We start from the raw sequence: 18,141 nt of genomic DNA, 5'->3' as shown, positions 1-18,141 counted from the left end.
CCTACTAAAAAGGGCGGAGAGGAGCTTCAGATATTTGGGGGTCCAGGTGGCCAGGAGCTGGGGGGCCCTGCATAGGCTTAACTTTACAAGGCTGGTGGAGCAAATGGAGGAGGAGGTCAAGAGGTGGGACGCGTTGCCGCTGTCCCTGGCGGGTAGGGTGCAGTCAATCAAAATGACGGTGCTCCCAAGGTTTTTGTTTCTGTTCCAGTGCCTCCCCGTGTTTATCCCGAAGGCTTTTTTCAGGCGGGTTAACAGGAGTATAATGGGGTTTGTGTGGGCGCGAGGGACTCCGAGGGTGAGAAGGGTGTTCCTGGAGCGGAGTAGAGATGGGGGGGCTGGCGCTGCCCAACCTCTGTGGGTACTACTGGGCCGCCAATGCGACAATGGTGCGCAAGTGGGTGATGGAGGGGGAGGGGGCTGCATGGAAGAGGCTGGAGACGGCGTCCTGTGTGGGTACGAGTCTGGGGGCGCTGGCAACGGCGCCGCTGTCGCTCCCTCCAAGGAGGTATACCACGAGCCCGGTGGTGGTGGCGGCACTCAATATTAGGGGGCAGTGGAGGCTGCATAGGGGGGAGGTTAGGGCCTCGGCGTGGACCCCATTATGGGGGAACCACCGGTTCGCCCCAGGAAGAACAGATGGAGGATTTTCGGGGTGGCACAGGGCAGGGATACGAAAGTTGGGGGACCTGATTGTGGACGGGAAGTTCACGAGCTTGCGTGAGCTGGAGGAGAAGTACGGGCTCCCCCCGGGGAACACCTTCAGGTACTTACAGGTAAGGGTGTTTGCCAGACGCTAGGTGGTGGAATTCCCACGGCTACTGCCACACACAGTACAGGACAGGGTGCTCTCGGGGGGGGTGGGTGGGAGTGGGGAAGATCTCGGAAACTTACCAGGTGATGCAGGAGGAGGAGGATGCCTCGGTGGTGGAGTTGAAAGGTAAGTGGGAGGAGGAGTTGGGAGAGGAGATCGAAGAGGGGACGTGGGCAGATGCCCTAGGGAGGGTGAACTCTTCCTCTTCGTGCGCGAGGCTCAGCCTCATACAGTTTAAGGTGCTGCACAGGGCACACATGACCGGGACAAGGATGAGCAGGTTCTTTGGGGGTGAGGACAGGTGTGTTAGGTGCTCAGGGAGCCCAGCAAATCACACCCATATGTTCTGGGCATGCCCAGCGCTGGAGGAATTTTGGAAGGGCGTAGCGAGGACGGTGTCGAGGGTGGTAGGATCCAGGGTCAAACCGGGCTGGGGGCTCGCAATATTTGGGGTGGCAGAGGAGCCGGGAGTGCAGGAGGCGAAAGAGGCTGGAATTCTGGCCTTTGCGTCCCTGGTAGCCCGGCGAAGGATTCTCCTTCAGTGGAAAGATACGAGGCCCCCGAGCGTGGAATCCTGGATCAGCGATATGGCAGGGTTCATTAAATTGGAGAGGGTGAAATTCGCCTTGAGAGGGTCGGTACAAGGGTTCTTTAGGCGGTGGCAACCGTTCTTAAGACTTCCTGGCAGAACGATAGACATTGGTCAATGGCAGCAGCAGCTCGGGGGGGGGTTACTTTATTTTTGTTTATGTTATTTACACTGGAAGGGTCTGAGGGGGTGTATACACCTGTTGTCTTAAGTCGGGGTGTTAATGTTAATTTATTATTTAGGCACGGGGGGGGGTTTGGGGGGTTGTTTTTTTTAGATTGTGTTTTGTACTTAACCCTGTTGGGTTCTTTTTTCTTTCTCATTTTGTTATTGATATTTTATGAAAACCTTTAATAAAAATTATTTTTAAAAAAAAATTTCTGGAACAATAAATGAACGTCTGTAACTTCCCGTCAAATTACGCTCAGTTTTCCCAAATCAGCCTGGCTACAAACTTCCTTAATAGAGTTTCACACATTCTAGATATAGAAGGCAGCCATTGAAAAACATAAGAACTGTTCCCGTTCTGTCATTCAGTTAGATCATGACTGCTCTGTTTCTCAACTTTATCTACCTATCTTGGTTCTGTAACCCTTAATCCTCCTGCCTAACAAAAACTTAACAATCTCACTTTTGAAATTGTCCATTAACACCTTTTTGGGGACTGGAAGTTCCAGAGGACCACTATCTTTTACCGGAATTGCTAGTTCTGATTCTAGGGTTATGCTTTCTCGTACTCCCCAAGAGGAGTTACATGCTCTGTGCAGACTCTATCAAATCTTTTCATCGCCTTAAACAGCTCAATTAGATTACCCCTTAAATTTGAACACAATCGCCTATGAAACCAATCCTCATAATTAAACCCTTTTAGCCTCAACTGCACATTTTCACATATGCAAGAGTAAACCCAAGAGAGCCTGGAACTCATTAATTTTTACAGTAATTCACAAATTCTGCAACCATTGATTATGCAGATTCAAACATCACATCTGCAACCAGGTTCTACTGCATTAATGAATGCTATTTGATCGGCATATTTAAACATGTTGTTTGGGCTGCTAAAGTACAAGGAAACAATTACCAGTAAATGCTATTTTCAGCACATATTCCACTTGTACTTATAGATGACTCTAAACAGAAAAATATATATGGTGGGAAGGCAAGTAGCGTTCTTATATGGATAATTATGCTCTCCTTTAAGAATTTGTTTTTAAAGACTTACCATCATTAACTTTGTAGTCAGTTATAATGCTAACTTCCTAATGTTACACAAGTGTGTCTGGTAGACTTAATTACCTTTCACTCTGGGGGAAGTAAATTGAATGCATCTAACACAGCAGAAAGGTCATTCAGACCTCTTACGCCCAACCCACTTCAATTAAGGAAATAATTCCGGAATAAATGTTTTGAAACTAAATGGTCATTTAATGAGAGAACTTTTTTTTAAAATCGAGAGACGGTGTTACAAGTACATCACATAAAATCTGCTCCGAAAAGAGCAGTTGTTACCTTATAAAAGAGTTCCTTACAAGAACTGGTAGGCTTCACTGTTTCAGGCAGCATATTCTGTCTGTAATCTGGAGGAATGACTAGAGCAGGTGAAAGCAGTAAACCTAGTGAAGTGGAGGATAGGAATATGGGTGGAATCTTACAGTTGATTGGTCAGGCTATTGTGTTTGCATAGATTGATGCATGTTAACATTCTTGCTGCCAATTGGTCACATGTGCAAAATGGATGGCCACGTCTTTCTTAAGGATAGCCAGATGTCACTGATGAGAAGACCACTGTCATGGTGGAATAGTGTGGTGTTGGTAGATCGTCATGGCCTCTGATGCGTCTTGTATGCCAATGCATAACGGATGAAGTAAGTCTGTAGTTGGACCATTGGGTGTGGTGGTTATTGAGTGTATTCGACGATAGCTGACTTGTCCCATTCACTATATTCGAAGAAGGTTTGATGATGTTCAGTCTGGTGTGGAGGCTGCAGCCTGTTTCCCCAATACTGACTGGTTCACAATCTCATGGTATGCTGTAAACACCTGGTTTATTGTGAGATGGTTTCTTGTTTTTGTGGATATAAAGGGTGATAGTGTTGGAGCAACATATTGGCGACAAGAGTTTACATTACAGATGAACTGATTGAATTGCTGCTTGTTCAAACTCTTCTATGAAGATGTCAGTGACAATGAAGATCCCATAGCAGCACCATTTCTTTGTTTGAGATAGGAACCATCACCATCAATTTCACGAACATCTTTGTGAACTCATGACCCCATAAGAGGGGAACCTGTTTCCTCTAACACTTTTGACAATTAGCATTTGAGGATTAAATTTACTATAAGAGGCAGAACAACAATTTTCCAAATCACCACCATGTCTCACAGCAGCACACCAATACATCAAATCTACTATAAGCCCACTGACACCGATACCTGAACTCCCAATCTTTCCATTATTCCTCCAATCAGATTCCAACGCTCTCATTAGAAGAGCCTGCTCCAGCAGTGACAGGAAACATCTATAATAAGAGCTTTGTCATGCTATGCTAAATTCTCATTTGACTCCCATACATCGGTTCCACCTTGCACAGATTACTAATACACAAAGTAACAGACATAGATATCTGACTTAAGTAATCTAGTAAGAAATCTTACAACACCAGGTTAAAGTCCAACAGGTTTGTTTCAAATCACTAGCTTTCGGAGCACTGCTCCTTCCTCAGGTGAATGAAGAGGTATGTTCCAGAAACATATATATCGACAAAGTCAAAGATGCAAGACCATGCTTTGAATGCGAGCATTTGCAGGTAATTAAGTCTTTACAGATCCAGAGATAGGGGTAACCCCAGGTTAAAGAGGTGTGAATTATCTCAAGCCAGGACAGTTGGTAGGATTTCGCAAGCCCAGGCCAGATGGTGGGGGATGAATGTAATGCAACATGAATCCAAGGTCCCGGTTGAGGCCGTACTCATGTGTGCAGAACTTGGCTATAAGTTTCTGCTTGGCGATTTTGCGTTGTCGCGCGTCCTGAAGGCTGCCTTGGAAAACGCTTACCCGGAGATCAGAGGCTGAATGCCCTTGAATGCTGAAGTGTTCCCCGACTGGAAGGGAACATTCCTGCCTGGCGATTGTCGCGCGATGTCCATTCATCCGTTTTCGCAGCGTCTGCATGGTCTCTCCAATGTACCATGCTTCAGGATATCCTTTCCTGCAGCGTCTGAGGTAGACAACATTGGCAGAGTCGCACGAGTATGTACCGTGTACCTGATGGGTGGTATTCTCACATGTAATGGTGGTACCCATGTTGATGATCTGGCACGTCTTGCAGAGATTGCCATGGCAGGGTTCTGTGGTGTTGAGGTCGCTATTCTGAAGGCTGGGTAGTTTGTGCAAACAATAGTTTGTTTGAGGTTGCGCGGTTGTTTGAAGATACGTAGTGGGGGTGTGGCGATGACCGTGGCAAGATGTTCATCTTCATCGATGGCGTGTTGAAGGCTGCGAAGAAGATGTCGTAGTTTCTCCGCTCCAGGGAGAACCGTATGACGAAGGGTACTCTGTCGGTTGTGTCCAGTGTTTGTCTTCTGAGGAGGTTGGTGCGTTGTTTTTGTTGTGGCGCATTGGAACTGCCGATCGATGAGTCGAGCGCCATATCCCTTTCGTACGAGGGCATCTTTCAGCGTCTGTAGATGTCTGTTACGCTCCTCCTCGTCTGAGCAGATCATGTATATACGGAGGGCTTGTCCACAGGGGATGGCTTCTTTAATGTGTTTAGGGTGGAAGCTGGAGAAGTGGAGCATCCTGAGGTTATCCGTGGGCTTGCGGTAAACCAAAGTGCTGAGGTGACCGTCCTTGATGGAGATGAGTGTGTCCAAGAATGCAACCGATTTTGGAGAGTAGTCCATGGTGAGTCTGATGGTGGGATGGAACTTAATGATGTCATCGTGTAGTCGTTTTAGTGATTCTTTGCCGTGGGCCCAAAGGAAAAAAATGTCATTGATATATCTGGTGTATAACGTCGGCTGAAGGTCCTGTGCAGTGAGGAGGTCTTGTTCAAACTTGTGCATGAAGATGTTGGCATATTGAGGTGCGAATTTGGTCCCCATGGCTGTTCCGTGCGTCTGGATGGAGAACTTGTTGTCGAAGGTGAAGACGTTGTGATCCAGAATTAAGCGGATGAGTTGCAGAATTGCGTCTGGAGATTGGCAGTTGTCGGTGTTGAATACGGAGGCTGTTGCAACAATGCCGTCGTCATGGGGATGCTGGTGTAGAGTGCGTGGTACATTGGCGAGACCATGCAAACGCTGCAACAACGGATAAACGGACAGCGTGCGACAATTGCCAGGCAGGAATGTTCCTACCAACCGTCCTGGCTTGATACAATTCACATCTCTTTAACCTGGGGTTACCCCAATCTCTGGATCTTAATTACCTGCAAATGCTCGCATTCAAAGCATTGTCTTGCATCTTTGACTTTGTCTATATATATGTTTCTGGAACATACATCTTTATTCACCTGAGGAAGGAGCAGTGCTCCGAAAGCTAGTGATTTGAAACAAACCTGTTGGACTTTAACCTGGTATTGTAAGACTTCTTACTGTGCTCACCCCAGTCCAACGCCGGCATCTCCACATCTAAGTAATCTAAGAAGATCCACTCGATCCTTCAAACCCCCAGAGAAAATAAACTATCACATAATAAACCAAACATTTTACAGCATTTGTTTCAGACTCGTCTACATTGGGGAAATGGACTGAAATCATGAATTCTCTCCTATTATTTTGCAGTTTGTGTAAAGAGTCCACAGAAGATGTTAGCGAAATTGATAGTATGGGTAAAGAGCCCACAGATGTTAGTGAAATTGATGACAATGGTTCATATTTCAAACAAACAAATGGTGTTGCTATGGGATCTTCATTGTCGCCAATTGTCACAAACATCTTTATAGAAGAGTTTGAACAAGCAGCAATTTAATCTGTAAAGTGAATTCTCCGAAATGTTGCTCCATCATCATGCATCCATCAAGGGCAGCACGGTAGCATTGTGGATAGCACAATTGCTTCACAGCTCCAGGGTCCCAGGTTCGATTCCGGCTTGGGTCACTGTCTGTGCGGAGTCTGCACATCCTCCCCGTGTGTGTGCGTGGGTTTCCTCCGGGTGCTCCGGTTTCCTCCCACAGTCCAAAGATGTGCAGGTTAGGTGGATTGGCCATGATCAATTGCCCTTAGTGTCCAAAATTGCCCTTAGTGTTGGGTGGGGTTACTGGGTTATGGGGATAGAATGGAGGTATTGACCTTGGGTAGGGTGCTCTTTCCAAGAGCTGGTGCAGATTCGATGGGCCGAATGGCCTCCTTCTGCACTGTAAATTCTATGATAATCTATGAATCATAATCATCTTTTATATCCACAAAAACAAGAAACCGTCTCACGGTAAACCAAGGATTTACAGCATACAGTACAATTGGGCACACGCCTGCATTGGGGCAACAGGCTGCAGCCTGCACACCAGACCTAAGGACATCAAACCTGCTTAAAACACAGGCACAGTGAATGGGACATGTCAGCTATCATCAAATACTCATGCACTAGAATACAAGATGCATCAGAAAGGCCGTTGAGATCTATCAACGCCACACCGTTCTCCAAAACAGCAGCCTTTAATGACACCTTTATTCAAGAAACACATGACCATCCATTCTGCGGAGTTGACCAAACAGCAGCAGGAATATTAACATATACTTAAACCTGACCAATCAGCAGTAATATCCTGCCCATATTCCGTCCTACAATATATGCACATTTCTTTCACCCGTTCCAGTCATTCCTCCAGATGATGGGCAGAGTATGCTGCCTTAATGTTGTCTGGCCATTTCTTCCAATGAGGTCCTTTTAAGGTAACAATTGCTCTTTATAAACCAACCTTTATGGTGAACTGTAAAATCATCTTAATGTTACCTTCAAACAACTTTTCAAAAAGAATTGTTCCATGAGGAATTAGGAATACACAAATGTAATTTAAATTTTAAAAAAATATTAATTTCTATTTTTTGAATATATACAGGTTATTCATGTCTCCTGTGTTAATCTTACCTTAAATTCTGTAATGGAATTGTATTCATTTGCCATGATTTTATCCTTCATGGTGCTGAAATCCATTGGATGTTTTATTATCATAGAGTAACCAGGTGCAATACTATCCGTAACAGGGAATGCAAAAAATCCATGAGGATCTTTCCTAAAAAAGAAATGATTTTTGATAATTTAGGTAATGCCTAATACAAATTTCCAACAGTCACTCCTCTTTTTTCCCCTTCCTCATCTCTAACCATTAATGGATATCGGTTTTACTTGATATAGTGTTTTTGTATTCAACAAACAGTACTTTGGTCTCTTCCAACTTAGCAGATCTCAGCTAGGCTGGTGACATTGGTTAAGTTGGGTCTCAGTGGCCTGGTCTTTGGTAGGCAAAAGAAGTCTATCACGGTCTCATCCCTACTGGGAAATATTGCCTCAGGCAGCTACGTGTTGTCAACATTTTAAACATGGTAAGAAGATTTATTTGACAATGCATTAATGATTTTACTTGACTGGATGAAGCTTTCTGATTTTTTTTACAATACCCTGTCAGAGAAAGCATCCCTTCTAACCAAATTGCATTCCAGAAAATCGTAATCCGAGAATTTAGTGCAGAAGGAGGCCATTCAGCCCATCGAGTCTGCACCGGCTCTTGGAAAGGGCGCCTCACTTAAGCCCATGCCTCCACGCTGTCCCCATAACTGCTCCTAACCTTTTGGACACTAAGGGGCAATTTAGCATGGCCAATCCACCTAACCTGCACTTCTTTGGACTGTGGGAGGAAACAGGAGGACCCGGAGGAAATCCACGCAGACATGGGGAGAAAGTGCAAACTCCACACAGTCACCCGAGGCTGGAATTGGACCCAGGTCCCAGGAGCTGTGAGTCAGCAGTGCCAATCACTGTGCCACGGTGACGTAATGACAGCTATGCATAAAGAGTTTGGGTATGAGAACACTGTTAAGTTCGATTACGTTTCTCCAACCTGTGATAGAATTGCTTCTCACTTGTGGTCTAGGATCACTGCTGATGATTGCTCACTTGAGGTATATGGGGTGTATGTGTGGGGAGGGGGGGGGGGGGTGTAGTCAGCGAGGGAGGGGTGTAGTCAGCGTGAGGGTATTTGGTGGGTGTGCAGTTGGCAGGGGGAGAGGTGGGAGGAGAGAGTCGATAGGGAGGAAGGGTGTGGGAGTAAACTGGCTGGGAAGTCATCAGTGGTGGGGGTTAGTTGGCAGGGGTAACTATTCCTGTAAGAAATGGTGGAACCATCCAGTAGACTGCAATTTAAATCCCAGTACCGAATGCTTCCTTGTGCAAGATAATTGCCCCATGGAACTTTGAACTTCCCAGGCAACTGCTGTGCAATTCTTACATGGGAACATCTGGGTGGGGTCCCTGAGGTCTTTTTGGTATCTCCCAACCCTCACCCTGTACACAACAACCCGGAGATAGGAAGTTATGGGCCATTGTTAAAGTTGCTGTAAAAGTGAAAGTTTTTAAAAAATTGTTGCTGGCTTTGACTTATATTTTGATATTGCATTGTGACAATATAATTGTAGAACTTACCTCTGTAACTGGCGCAAAAAATGCTCCAATAGCTGCTGCAGGGGTGTATTCTCACTTTCCACTTTTAATACAAACAAAGGTTTTATTAGTGTCGAAAGGTAATGGTACATAAATAATCTGTATTTGATTACATAAATTACTGCATTCTAAAAAGGTAATTAATGCCTGGCATGATTCGCCATCTTTTAACGTGACTGCCACAATATGAATGCAAATATTATTTGCCAATATTATCAAAAAATTCTGTCTACGCGTTGAAGCATTTAAAAACTGATTGCAGGAATGTTATTTGGATATTTCCACGATTATGCAACCTAGCATGTGCAAGATTTAATGTGGCACCTCAATGACAGGTTGTTCCAGTGCCAGGCTACCTCATGCTAATGCAGCCCCACACTTGTTATCCCCCAAGTCAATGATATGGTTCTCTAATCAGAGCTGATAGTCAACTGAACAAGGCTGCATTCCCACAAAAGAAGTGGCTATCTAGCTGTGTAGTTTATTATGAGTAAATAAAGGTAAACCAAATACAGTTGAGAATGATTGTTGTTTTGCTAATTGCCAGATTGTGAGTAAAGGCTGGGAATATAGAAAATGATTTGTCCAGTTTATCTTGAATACTAGGGAAAGGAGATAAGCAGTATAAAACTTCAAATAAACTTTCCTGCATTATAAAGGTAACTACACTTACAAAATGGACGGCACAGTGGTTAGCACTGTTGCCTCACAGCACCAGGGACTGGGGTTCAATTCCGGCCTTGGGTGATCTGTGTGGAGTTTGCACTTTCTTCCCGTGTCTACGTGGATTTCCTCCGGGTACTCCAGATTCTTTCCACAGTCTAAAGATGTGCAGGTTAAGTGGATTGGCCACGATAAATTGCCCCTTAATGTCCATGTATGTGCAGATTAGGGGGGCTGTGGGGTTACGGGGATGGGGCGGAGAGTGGGCCTAAGTAGCGCGCTCTTTCAGAGTCGGGGGAGACTCGATGGGCCGAATGGCCTTCTTCTGCACTGCAGAAATTCTATTATTCTATTCTAAACGACTTCATTGACTATTTTGAGACAGCCCTAGGGTTGTTATATAAGTGTAAGTACTTCTTTGGTAACGAACAACCATTTTTACAATCCAAGCAGCAACTCGGTATTAGTTTTTTTAGCTCTCCTTCCCTACAGCAGTTGTCATGTTTGGGTGTTGCACTGTCGACCTATTGACTCGCCAGTGCCTTGCTCAAGTGTCTGGTCTTTAACTGCAAACCTGAATTGCAACTTCTGGCAAGCTAGTTGACCACCAGTGTCTCAGGGCATATTGTCACACTGAGCAACCACAAACACCCATTACAGACCGGTGTCACTGGAGAGTGATCAGGGGTGAGATTCTCTGCATGCTATTTCGTTGCTTAGCCCAGAATAATTGCAACAATCTCACTACTGACCCAGCAAGCTGGCCTAGACCACCAATTAAAAACTTTGCATCATTGTGATTTGCTTGGTTTAATATGACACAATGTGGTGTAATTATTTAGCAGTTTATCAGTAGTTGGGCAAACTTTATACCCAAAATCGTAGTCATGAAAATCCATTGTGCAAAAGAATGAAAAAGTTAAGCAATAATATTACTAGACCAGTAGTAACAAGTTAACTATTTACTAGCCCATGTGAGCATTCTGCTATTCCACAGCATTAAAACTAGCATAAAGAGTCGCAACTGAAGGCATAACAAATGCAGTATAGCTTTGTAAAGCATTACACCTCTGCTAATTTTGCACACACCCTGCCCCACTGTGTGAAGTGAATCTGCAGAACTAAGCTCCGGAGAACACAACAGTGGCAGTAAAGGAAGAGGCAGAACCGTAACTGTAAAGCCCAACACGTGTAGCTATTTTGAAATGGCAACATTTAAAATAATGATAAAGATAGATATGTAGGAATGCTCTCCATCCATGTGAGTCTATTACAGTTCTCTCTTGTATATTTTATATTTTATTCTACATGATAATTGTGCTTCATGATTTTATAAAATCTTTGAGCAGTTGGTATATTTGAGATTTTGGTTATTAATACTTCTAAGTGTATTTTGTTATGTTTGATTCAAAGGATGAAGTAGTACTAGATCTTTCAACCCTGAATAAAATGACACGCCTAGAGATATAATAATCATTTTTAAATAAACTGTTTAGCGACTAAGCATATTTTATATAAACACAAATAAAAATTCAATTAACTATACAAGACAGTAAGCCATTAAATGGCTGTTGTAACACTAGAGAAGAATGATTATTTGTCCCAATTTTAAGAGCTCAATTTGAATCACTGGTGGAAAGCTCAAAAGGTTGAAATGCGCGAGTATTCCTAAATCTGAAATAAAAACATCATGGCCTCTAAAGGGAAAGATGGGTTAATGTTTCATGTGCATAAGGCTCTACAATGCAGGGTTACACATGGAACAAAAGCTAAATACTGCAACTGTTGGACATCTGAAATTAGGGTTCTGAAATATTAACTGTATTTCTCTCTGTAATTGCATCGTTTATATAAACATGATCCCATGTAATACTTCCTCCTACTTCTAGCTGCACTTTGCATTGGCAGTCCAGCCAAGGAAACAAAACAAAAAACCTGACGAACAAAATATTCTTACCTTGTTCCTTTGTTCTGCATGATCGGACTGGTCGATCTGTTGGGGGTTCAATTTCAATCCTTTTTCCTGGATCAAACTCGTCAGCATCAGCCTCGCTGTCTAAGTGTTCTTTTTCACGTTTTCGCTTCTTCTCTTCCTGTGTCGCAAAACAACCAATGTCAGTTGGCAGAATATATCATCACATCTGATTTCATTTAGGTTGTCACTGATACAGATGATCAGTGAATATCGTGAACACTAACAATTTATGGAAGAGTACCATTAGTTTTGTGCCACCATGGTAATAATAGGGTACAAACATGCAATAGTGTAAAGGGTTACCTTTACGGAGAAAAAGTCTCAGAAAGCACATGCTAAAAAGTTGTTTATTTTAGAAGAATGTTCAAGTGGCAAGAATGGTGCCATGTTTTCAATTTGTCTTTTTTCCTTTGAGTACAAGTACACAGGTCATAAAGCCAGTTGGAATGGACACGGTATGGTACTCAATACTTTCCATACAAAAATGCATGTTTGTATCATTGCTAAAGCACAGCAAGCAGAACTGTATGATGCTTTCATTCTAGTTGTGCAAAAAGTCTACGAAGGGGTCAAAAAGGCATCCAGCATTTTCTGTTTGTACATTAGATAAACTGGGCCTTGTTTGGCATAGCACTAATAAATTAATGTTCAAGACGCTAAACAACCAGTCAATTGTAACATGTACGGGGTTATTTTATTATCAAATATTTAATGTTTTTTATAATATGGTAATGATTTTATTGCCCAAGACAACTGATATGACTCTCGCGTTGTATTGAAATCAGTCAATAGGAAGATTTTATAGAAGCGAAACAGTTTTCAATACCAGAAAATATTCTAAAATGCGCAGCCATTGGTCTTAATGTCTTGACCAGCTCAAGGTGTGAGTCAAAACACCCGGCCCTTGTGAAGTGTTCAACCTTTCAGTTCCAGATACTGCCTGGAACTACCAAAATACATACCTGGTCTTCGAGATATAATATCGGCAAACAAAAGTTGGCTACTGCCAACTGGTCTTGAACCTGTAACTAAGTGAGATTAAGGATTTGTTTAGTATTTAGCAACACTAGTTGTTCCTTCAGGAAAACTACACAGCCACACAAGATCCTACGGTGTCCGGAAAATTAGCATTGCTCTACACAAGAATCCAAGACACGTTTCCATGTTCAAGTCCTTTGCACATACGCCATTTTTATCCGCTATATGCTCCTGGGTTAATGTGCATGCTGTTCTCCTCCCTGCCTCCATTACCTAGAGTGGATGCAATTAGCAAGTCCAGAATATCAGATACTAAAGTTAAGATCATGTTCTAACCACTGATTGCAATGCCAGTCTCTAATTGTGGACATTTGCAAAAAATTATAAAGTACTGCATCTCACAACTTTAGAAATCATTTCAACACTTATTCCTTGTAAAAATATCTCTCCGAACAATTATTTACAGATATTATTGATACTTCAACATTCCACCAGGAGCCGCAATCGGAAAAATCCAAAAATGGTCTCCTTCTCAGTTTCTCTGGTCTCAAATAGAGACTAGGTCACCCTTTAGGGTCAAGGCTAAAATTCAAACTTAGAAATTCTACAGCTATTTAGATGTTACAAGAACAACATGATATTCCGAAGCTCAGCCCATTTCAGGACATTGTTTATCTGATACTCAGGTATATTTTATTCTCTCAAATGTTGTCAGGTTGAAGAACCCAGTACCAAAACCATCAGTCAGGCAGTAGGATTTACCACGTGCAATCTACCACGCATGCAAAAATAATTGATCATGATTTCAAGTTGCCCATCAGGAACCAGTAGTGAAATTAAGAAAACATTTTCCCCCTTCATTTCTCTTAGTAACCGTGCTTTTTTGCTCCCTAGCCCAAGCCCAACTCATCGCAGATCTTCAATACTGCCAAACCCATCCTTATCCAGCATACTGCCACCTTAGCTCTAACCCGGCATGCTCCTAACCTCAGCACCTTGTCGTGCTTGAAACCCCACTACCTGTATTCCAGGTAAATTCCAATGGCTTGCGTCCCTTCTCACCGTGTAATCCCAGAGCACTCTCCAATATTTCCCAAACAGCTCTCCCCTGCTTAATCACAGAGCCACCTTCAGTTCAGGTCAGATATCAATCTGTAGTATTTCAAATCTCAGATTCACATTATAATCCAAACACTAGATGTCAGATCTTGCCAGCGCTCTTAAATCAGCTTACTCCTCTAAATCCGAGCCAAGAGTACATCACAGAATGAGCTGGGTGCTGAACAACAGCAAGAGCAAGATTGAGACACAGAAGAAATGGACTGCTAGACAGGCTAGTTGATACTAAGTGGCAGAATGGGTGTTCAGTGATGAGTATTGACGCAAGAAAAGTCACCAACTCACATCGGTCAATTTCCATAATATCAGAATTTGAGAAGGAGATGGAAACAATCTGACATATCAGGAAGGCAAAGCAGTTTTGGTGCAAGACTTTGAGAGGGGAATCTCAGAATTTGGCCAACTATTCTGTGCTAATGTTTACATGCAAACATGTTGGGCGAGATTCTCCACTCCCGCGCGGTTGGGAGAATTGCCTAGGCCGCCATAATTTCCCGGGTCGCCGGTCCGACGCCCTCCCGCAATTCTCCCAAGCGGCGGGAACGGCCCGGTCGAGTTCCGGGAATCGCAGAATCTGGCCGCAGAATCGCCGGAGACACCCAAAATGGCGATTCTCCGGCACCCCTGCTATTCTCAGGCTCGGATGGGCCGAGCGGCCAGGCCAAAACGGCGGGTTCCCCCCGGCACCGTCCACACCTGGTCGCTGCCGTCGGGAACAGCGCGCGAACGCTGGGGGGGCGGCCTGCGGGGGGGCGAGGGGGGATTCTGCACCGGGGGATACCTCAAATGTGAGGTGGCCTGACGATCGGTGCCCACCGATCGTCGGGTCGTCCTCTCTGAAGGAGGACCTCCTTCCTTCCGCGGCCCCGCAAGATCCGTCCGCCATCTTCTTGCGGGGCGGACTTAGAGAGGACGGCACCCGCCCCCCCCCTCCCCCCAAGGTTGCTGCTGCTGCTGACTGACCTTCCTCTAACGCTCCGCGAGATAGTCTAGGAACGGTTGCCACCGCCTGTAGAACCCCTGCGCAGACCCTCTCAAGGCGAACTTAATCCTCTCCAACTTTATGAACCCAGCCATATCATTTATCCAGGCCTCCAGGCTGGGGGGCGTCGCCTCCTTCCACATTAGCAAGATCCTTCGCCAGGCTACTAGGGACGCAAAGGCCAGAATGCCGGCCTCTTTCGCCTCCTGCACTCCCGGTTCGTCCACTACTCCAAATATTGCTAGCCCCCAGCTTGGCTTGACCCGGACTTTCACCACCTGAGATATTGCTCCCGCCACTCCTCTCCAGAACCCCTCCAGTGCCTGGCATGACCAAAACATATGGACATGGTTCGCCGGGCTCCCTGAGCACCTTCCACATCTGTCCTCTACCCCAAAGAACCTACCCAACCTCGCCCCCGTCAAGTGCGCTCTGTGGACCACCTTAAATTGTATCAGGCTGAGCCTGGCACACGAGGAGGAGGAATTAACCCTACCTAGGGCATCAGCCCACAGACCTTCCTCGATCTCCTCCCCCAGCTCCTCCTCCCATTTACCCTTCAACTCTTCTACCAGCGCTTCCCCCTCTTCTTTCAACTCCTGGTGTATTTCTGACACCTTGCCCTCCCCGACCCATACACCCGAGATCACCCTGTCTTGAATTTCTTGTGCCGGGAGCAACGGGAATTCCCTCACCTGTCGCCTCACAAAAGCCCTCACCTGCATATATCTAAAGGCATTTCCCGGGGGTAACTCGAACTTCTCCTCCAGTTCCCCTAGGCTCGCAAACGTCCCGTCGATGAACAGGTCCCCCATTCTTCCAATCCCCGCCCGATGCCAGCTCTGGAACCCACCGTCCATCTTCCCCGGGACAAACCGGTGGTTACCCTTGATCGGGGACAACACCGATGCTCCCATTGCACCCCGGTGCCGTCTCCACTGGCCCCAGATCCTTAGCGTTGCCGCCACCACCGGGCTCGTGGTATACTTTGTCGGCGAGAGCGGCAGCGGTGCCGTCGCCAACATCCCCAGGCTCGTTCCTTTACAGGACGCCATCTCCATCCTCTTCCATGCCGCCCCCTCTCCCTCCATAACCCACTTGCGGATCATCGCCACATTTGCTGCCCAGTAGTAGCCCCCCCGGTTTGGCAGCGCCAACCCTCCTCGGCCCCTACTGCGTTCCAGGAACCCTCTCCTTACTCTCGGGGTCTTATTCGCCCACACAAACCCCATAATACTCCTGCCTACTCTCTTAAAAAAAGGCCTTGGTGCTCACGATGGGAAGGCACTGAAACACAAACAGAAACCTCAGAAGGACCACCATTTTGACCGACTGCACTCTACCCGCCAGCGAGAGCGGTAACATGTCCCATCTTTATCGCCCTCCATTGTCCGCTACAATAGTCTTGGCCTCAAATGACACCCGCTTTCCCACCAATATTGCCACCCCTCTATTCTTCGCGTCCAGTCCCGAGTGGAATACCTGTCCTACCCATCCCTTTCTTAACCTGACCTGGTCAGCTACCTTCAGATGTGTCTCTTGGAGCATGGCCACGTCCGCCTTCAGTCCCTTTAAGTGCGCGAACACTCGAGCCCTCTTCACCGGCCCATTCAGACCCCTCACATTCCACGTTATCAGCCGGATTGGAGGGGCTCTCACCCCCCCCCCCCCCCCACTCGCCCCGTCGACTAGCCATCTCCTTTTCTGGGCCAGTCCCGTGTCCACGCCTCCCTCACCCTCCAGTCCCCCAGAGGGGGGACCCCCGTCCCGACCACCTCTTCTGTGTCCCATTCCCTATCGGCCAGTGCAGCAGCAACCCTCCCCCCCCCCCCTTCCCCCCGCTAGACCCCTGTCTAGCTTTTTTGCTCCCCCATGTCACTCCCGTAAGTCAGCTGACGCCTGCTGACCCCGGCTTCCCCCGCCGTCCCATTGACCTCCCCGCGTGGGAGTCTCCCAATCCATATGCAATCATTCGTTCCCCTTCCCGCCTTTCTTCCCGCGCCTTCCAAAGCCCGCTCCGCCCCCTCTGGTGCAGCTCCTGTCGTGGCCTTGTCTCTCTCCCCCAGCCCATGTAACATTTCCTGCGCGTGATTGACCCCCTATTTACAACGACCATCACACATCAAACCCCAAAACATCCCCCCCACCCTCACAAATCCTCAGATGGAGTCCAACTTTTCGGCTTGTACAAAGGTCCACGTCTCTTCAGGCGTTTCGAAGTAATAGTGTTGGCCCTTGTATGTGACCCACAGTCGCGCTGGCTGCAGCATTCCGAATTTCACTTCTTTCCGGTACAACGCCGCTTTGGCCCGGTTGAAACCCGCTCTCCGCTTTGCAACCTCCGTGCTCCAGTTCGGGTATATTCGGATCTCTGCATTGTCCCAATTACTGCTCCGCTCCTTCTTGGCCCATCTCAGGACCCACTCTCTGTCCGTGAACTGGTGGAACCTCACCACCATCGCCCTTGGCGGCTCATTTGCCTGGGGCTTCTTCGCCAGCACCCGATGTGCCCCGTCCAACTCCAGCGGCCTCGAAGGGGCCTTCGTGCCCATCATCGCCTCGAGCATCGTGCTCGTGTATGCCCCGGCATCAGCCCCCTCCACTCCCTCAGGGATACCCAGGTTTCGCAGATTCTTTCTCCTCGACCTGTTCTCCAGGTCTTCGAGTCTTCGCGCCCACCTCTTGTGTTGCGCCTCGTTCTGCTCCACTCTCACCGCCAGGCCCATGAGCTCGTCCTCGTTCTGACTGACTCTTTTCTGTACCTCCTGGATCTTAGCTTCGTGGGCCTTCTGCGTGATCCCGAGTCCTTCAATTGCCGAAAGCATAGGCGCCAACATCTCTTTGCGCATCTCCTTGCGCTGCTCCTCGAAGCAGCGCTTGATGTACTCCTGCAGCTCCCCTTTGTCCCTGGCCGCCGCCATTTTGTTTTCTTTCCCTTGCTTCTCCCGTTGCTCCAGTGCCGCTCCTTTGGCCGTTACACTTCTGGTCTGTTTCATAGAAGTTGGCAGTGTTTGCTTCACCAGTCTGCCCCAAAAAGTCTATGGAAACTCCTGAAAAAGGTCTGAGAGTCGGCTCCAGACGGGAGCTGACGAATGCGCGACCTACTCCTCCATGGCCACCACCAGAAGCCTCGTCCCTGCTTCTTCAATGGCCCTGGTATATCTTTTCACAGTTGTTCCCTCTGCTGCTAGAATTCACCTTTGATAGAGTCAAGCCGGATTGCAGCTTTAAGCTTGCCCTTCCCCCGCCTGCATGCTGGAAGAGGCCCTCGTCTACTGCTGCAACACAAGCCAAATCTTTCACTGTTTCTGCCGGGTCTGGTAGCCAAAAGACACAACACTCCTGGGGGACACTGTCAGGGGAATGCT

The 18,141-nt window shown here is 46.6% G+C and overlaps 1 protein-coding gene across 7 annotated transcripts in view; it reads right to left on the bottom strand.

Annotated features, from left to right (window-relative positions):
• brd9 (bromodomain containing 9) overlaps positions 1–18,141 on the bottom strand; it is a 109,308-nt gene that overhangs the window by 72,715 nt on the left and 18,452 nt on the right. For all 7 annotated transcript variants that reach the window (XM_072509855.1, XM_072509850.1, XM_072509849.1 and 4 more), the window contains exons 3-5: positions 11,677–11,808; positions 9,039–9,099; positions 7,488–7,632 (exon numbers count right to left, since the gene is read on the bottom strand). In XM_072509855.1, the coding sequence (XP_072365956.1) occupies positions 7,488–7,632; positions 9,039–9,099; positions 11,677–11,808 (338 nt within the window). The remainder of the gene's footprint in view (positions 1–7,487; positions 7,633–9,038; positions 9,100–11,676; positions 11,809–18,141) is intronic.

This window comes from Scyliorhinus torazame, chromosome 6 (genome assembly GCF_047496885.1).
Source record: "Scyliorhinus torazame isolate Kashiwa2021f chromosome 6, sScyTor2.1, whole genome shotgun sequence".
NCBI lineage: Eukaryota > Metazoa > Chordata > Chondrichthyes > Carcharhiniformes > Scyliorhinidae > Scyliorhinus > Scyliorhinus torazame.
Note: the sequence above shows the minus strand (reverse complement) of the source record. Positions and strands in the feature narration are given on the sequence as shown.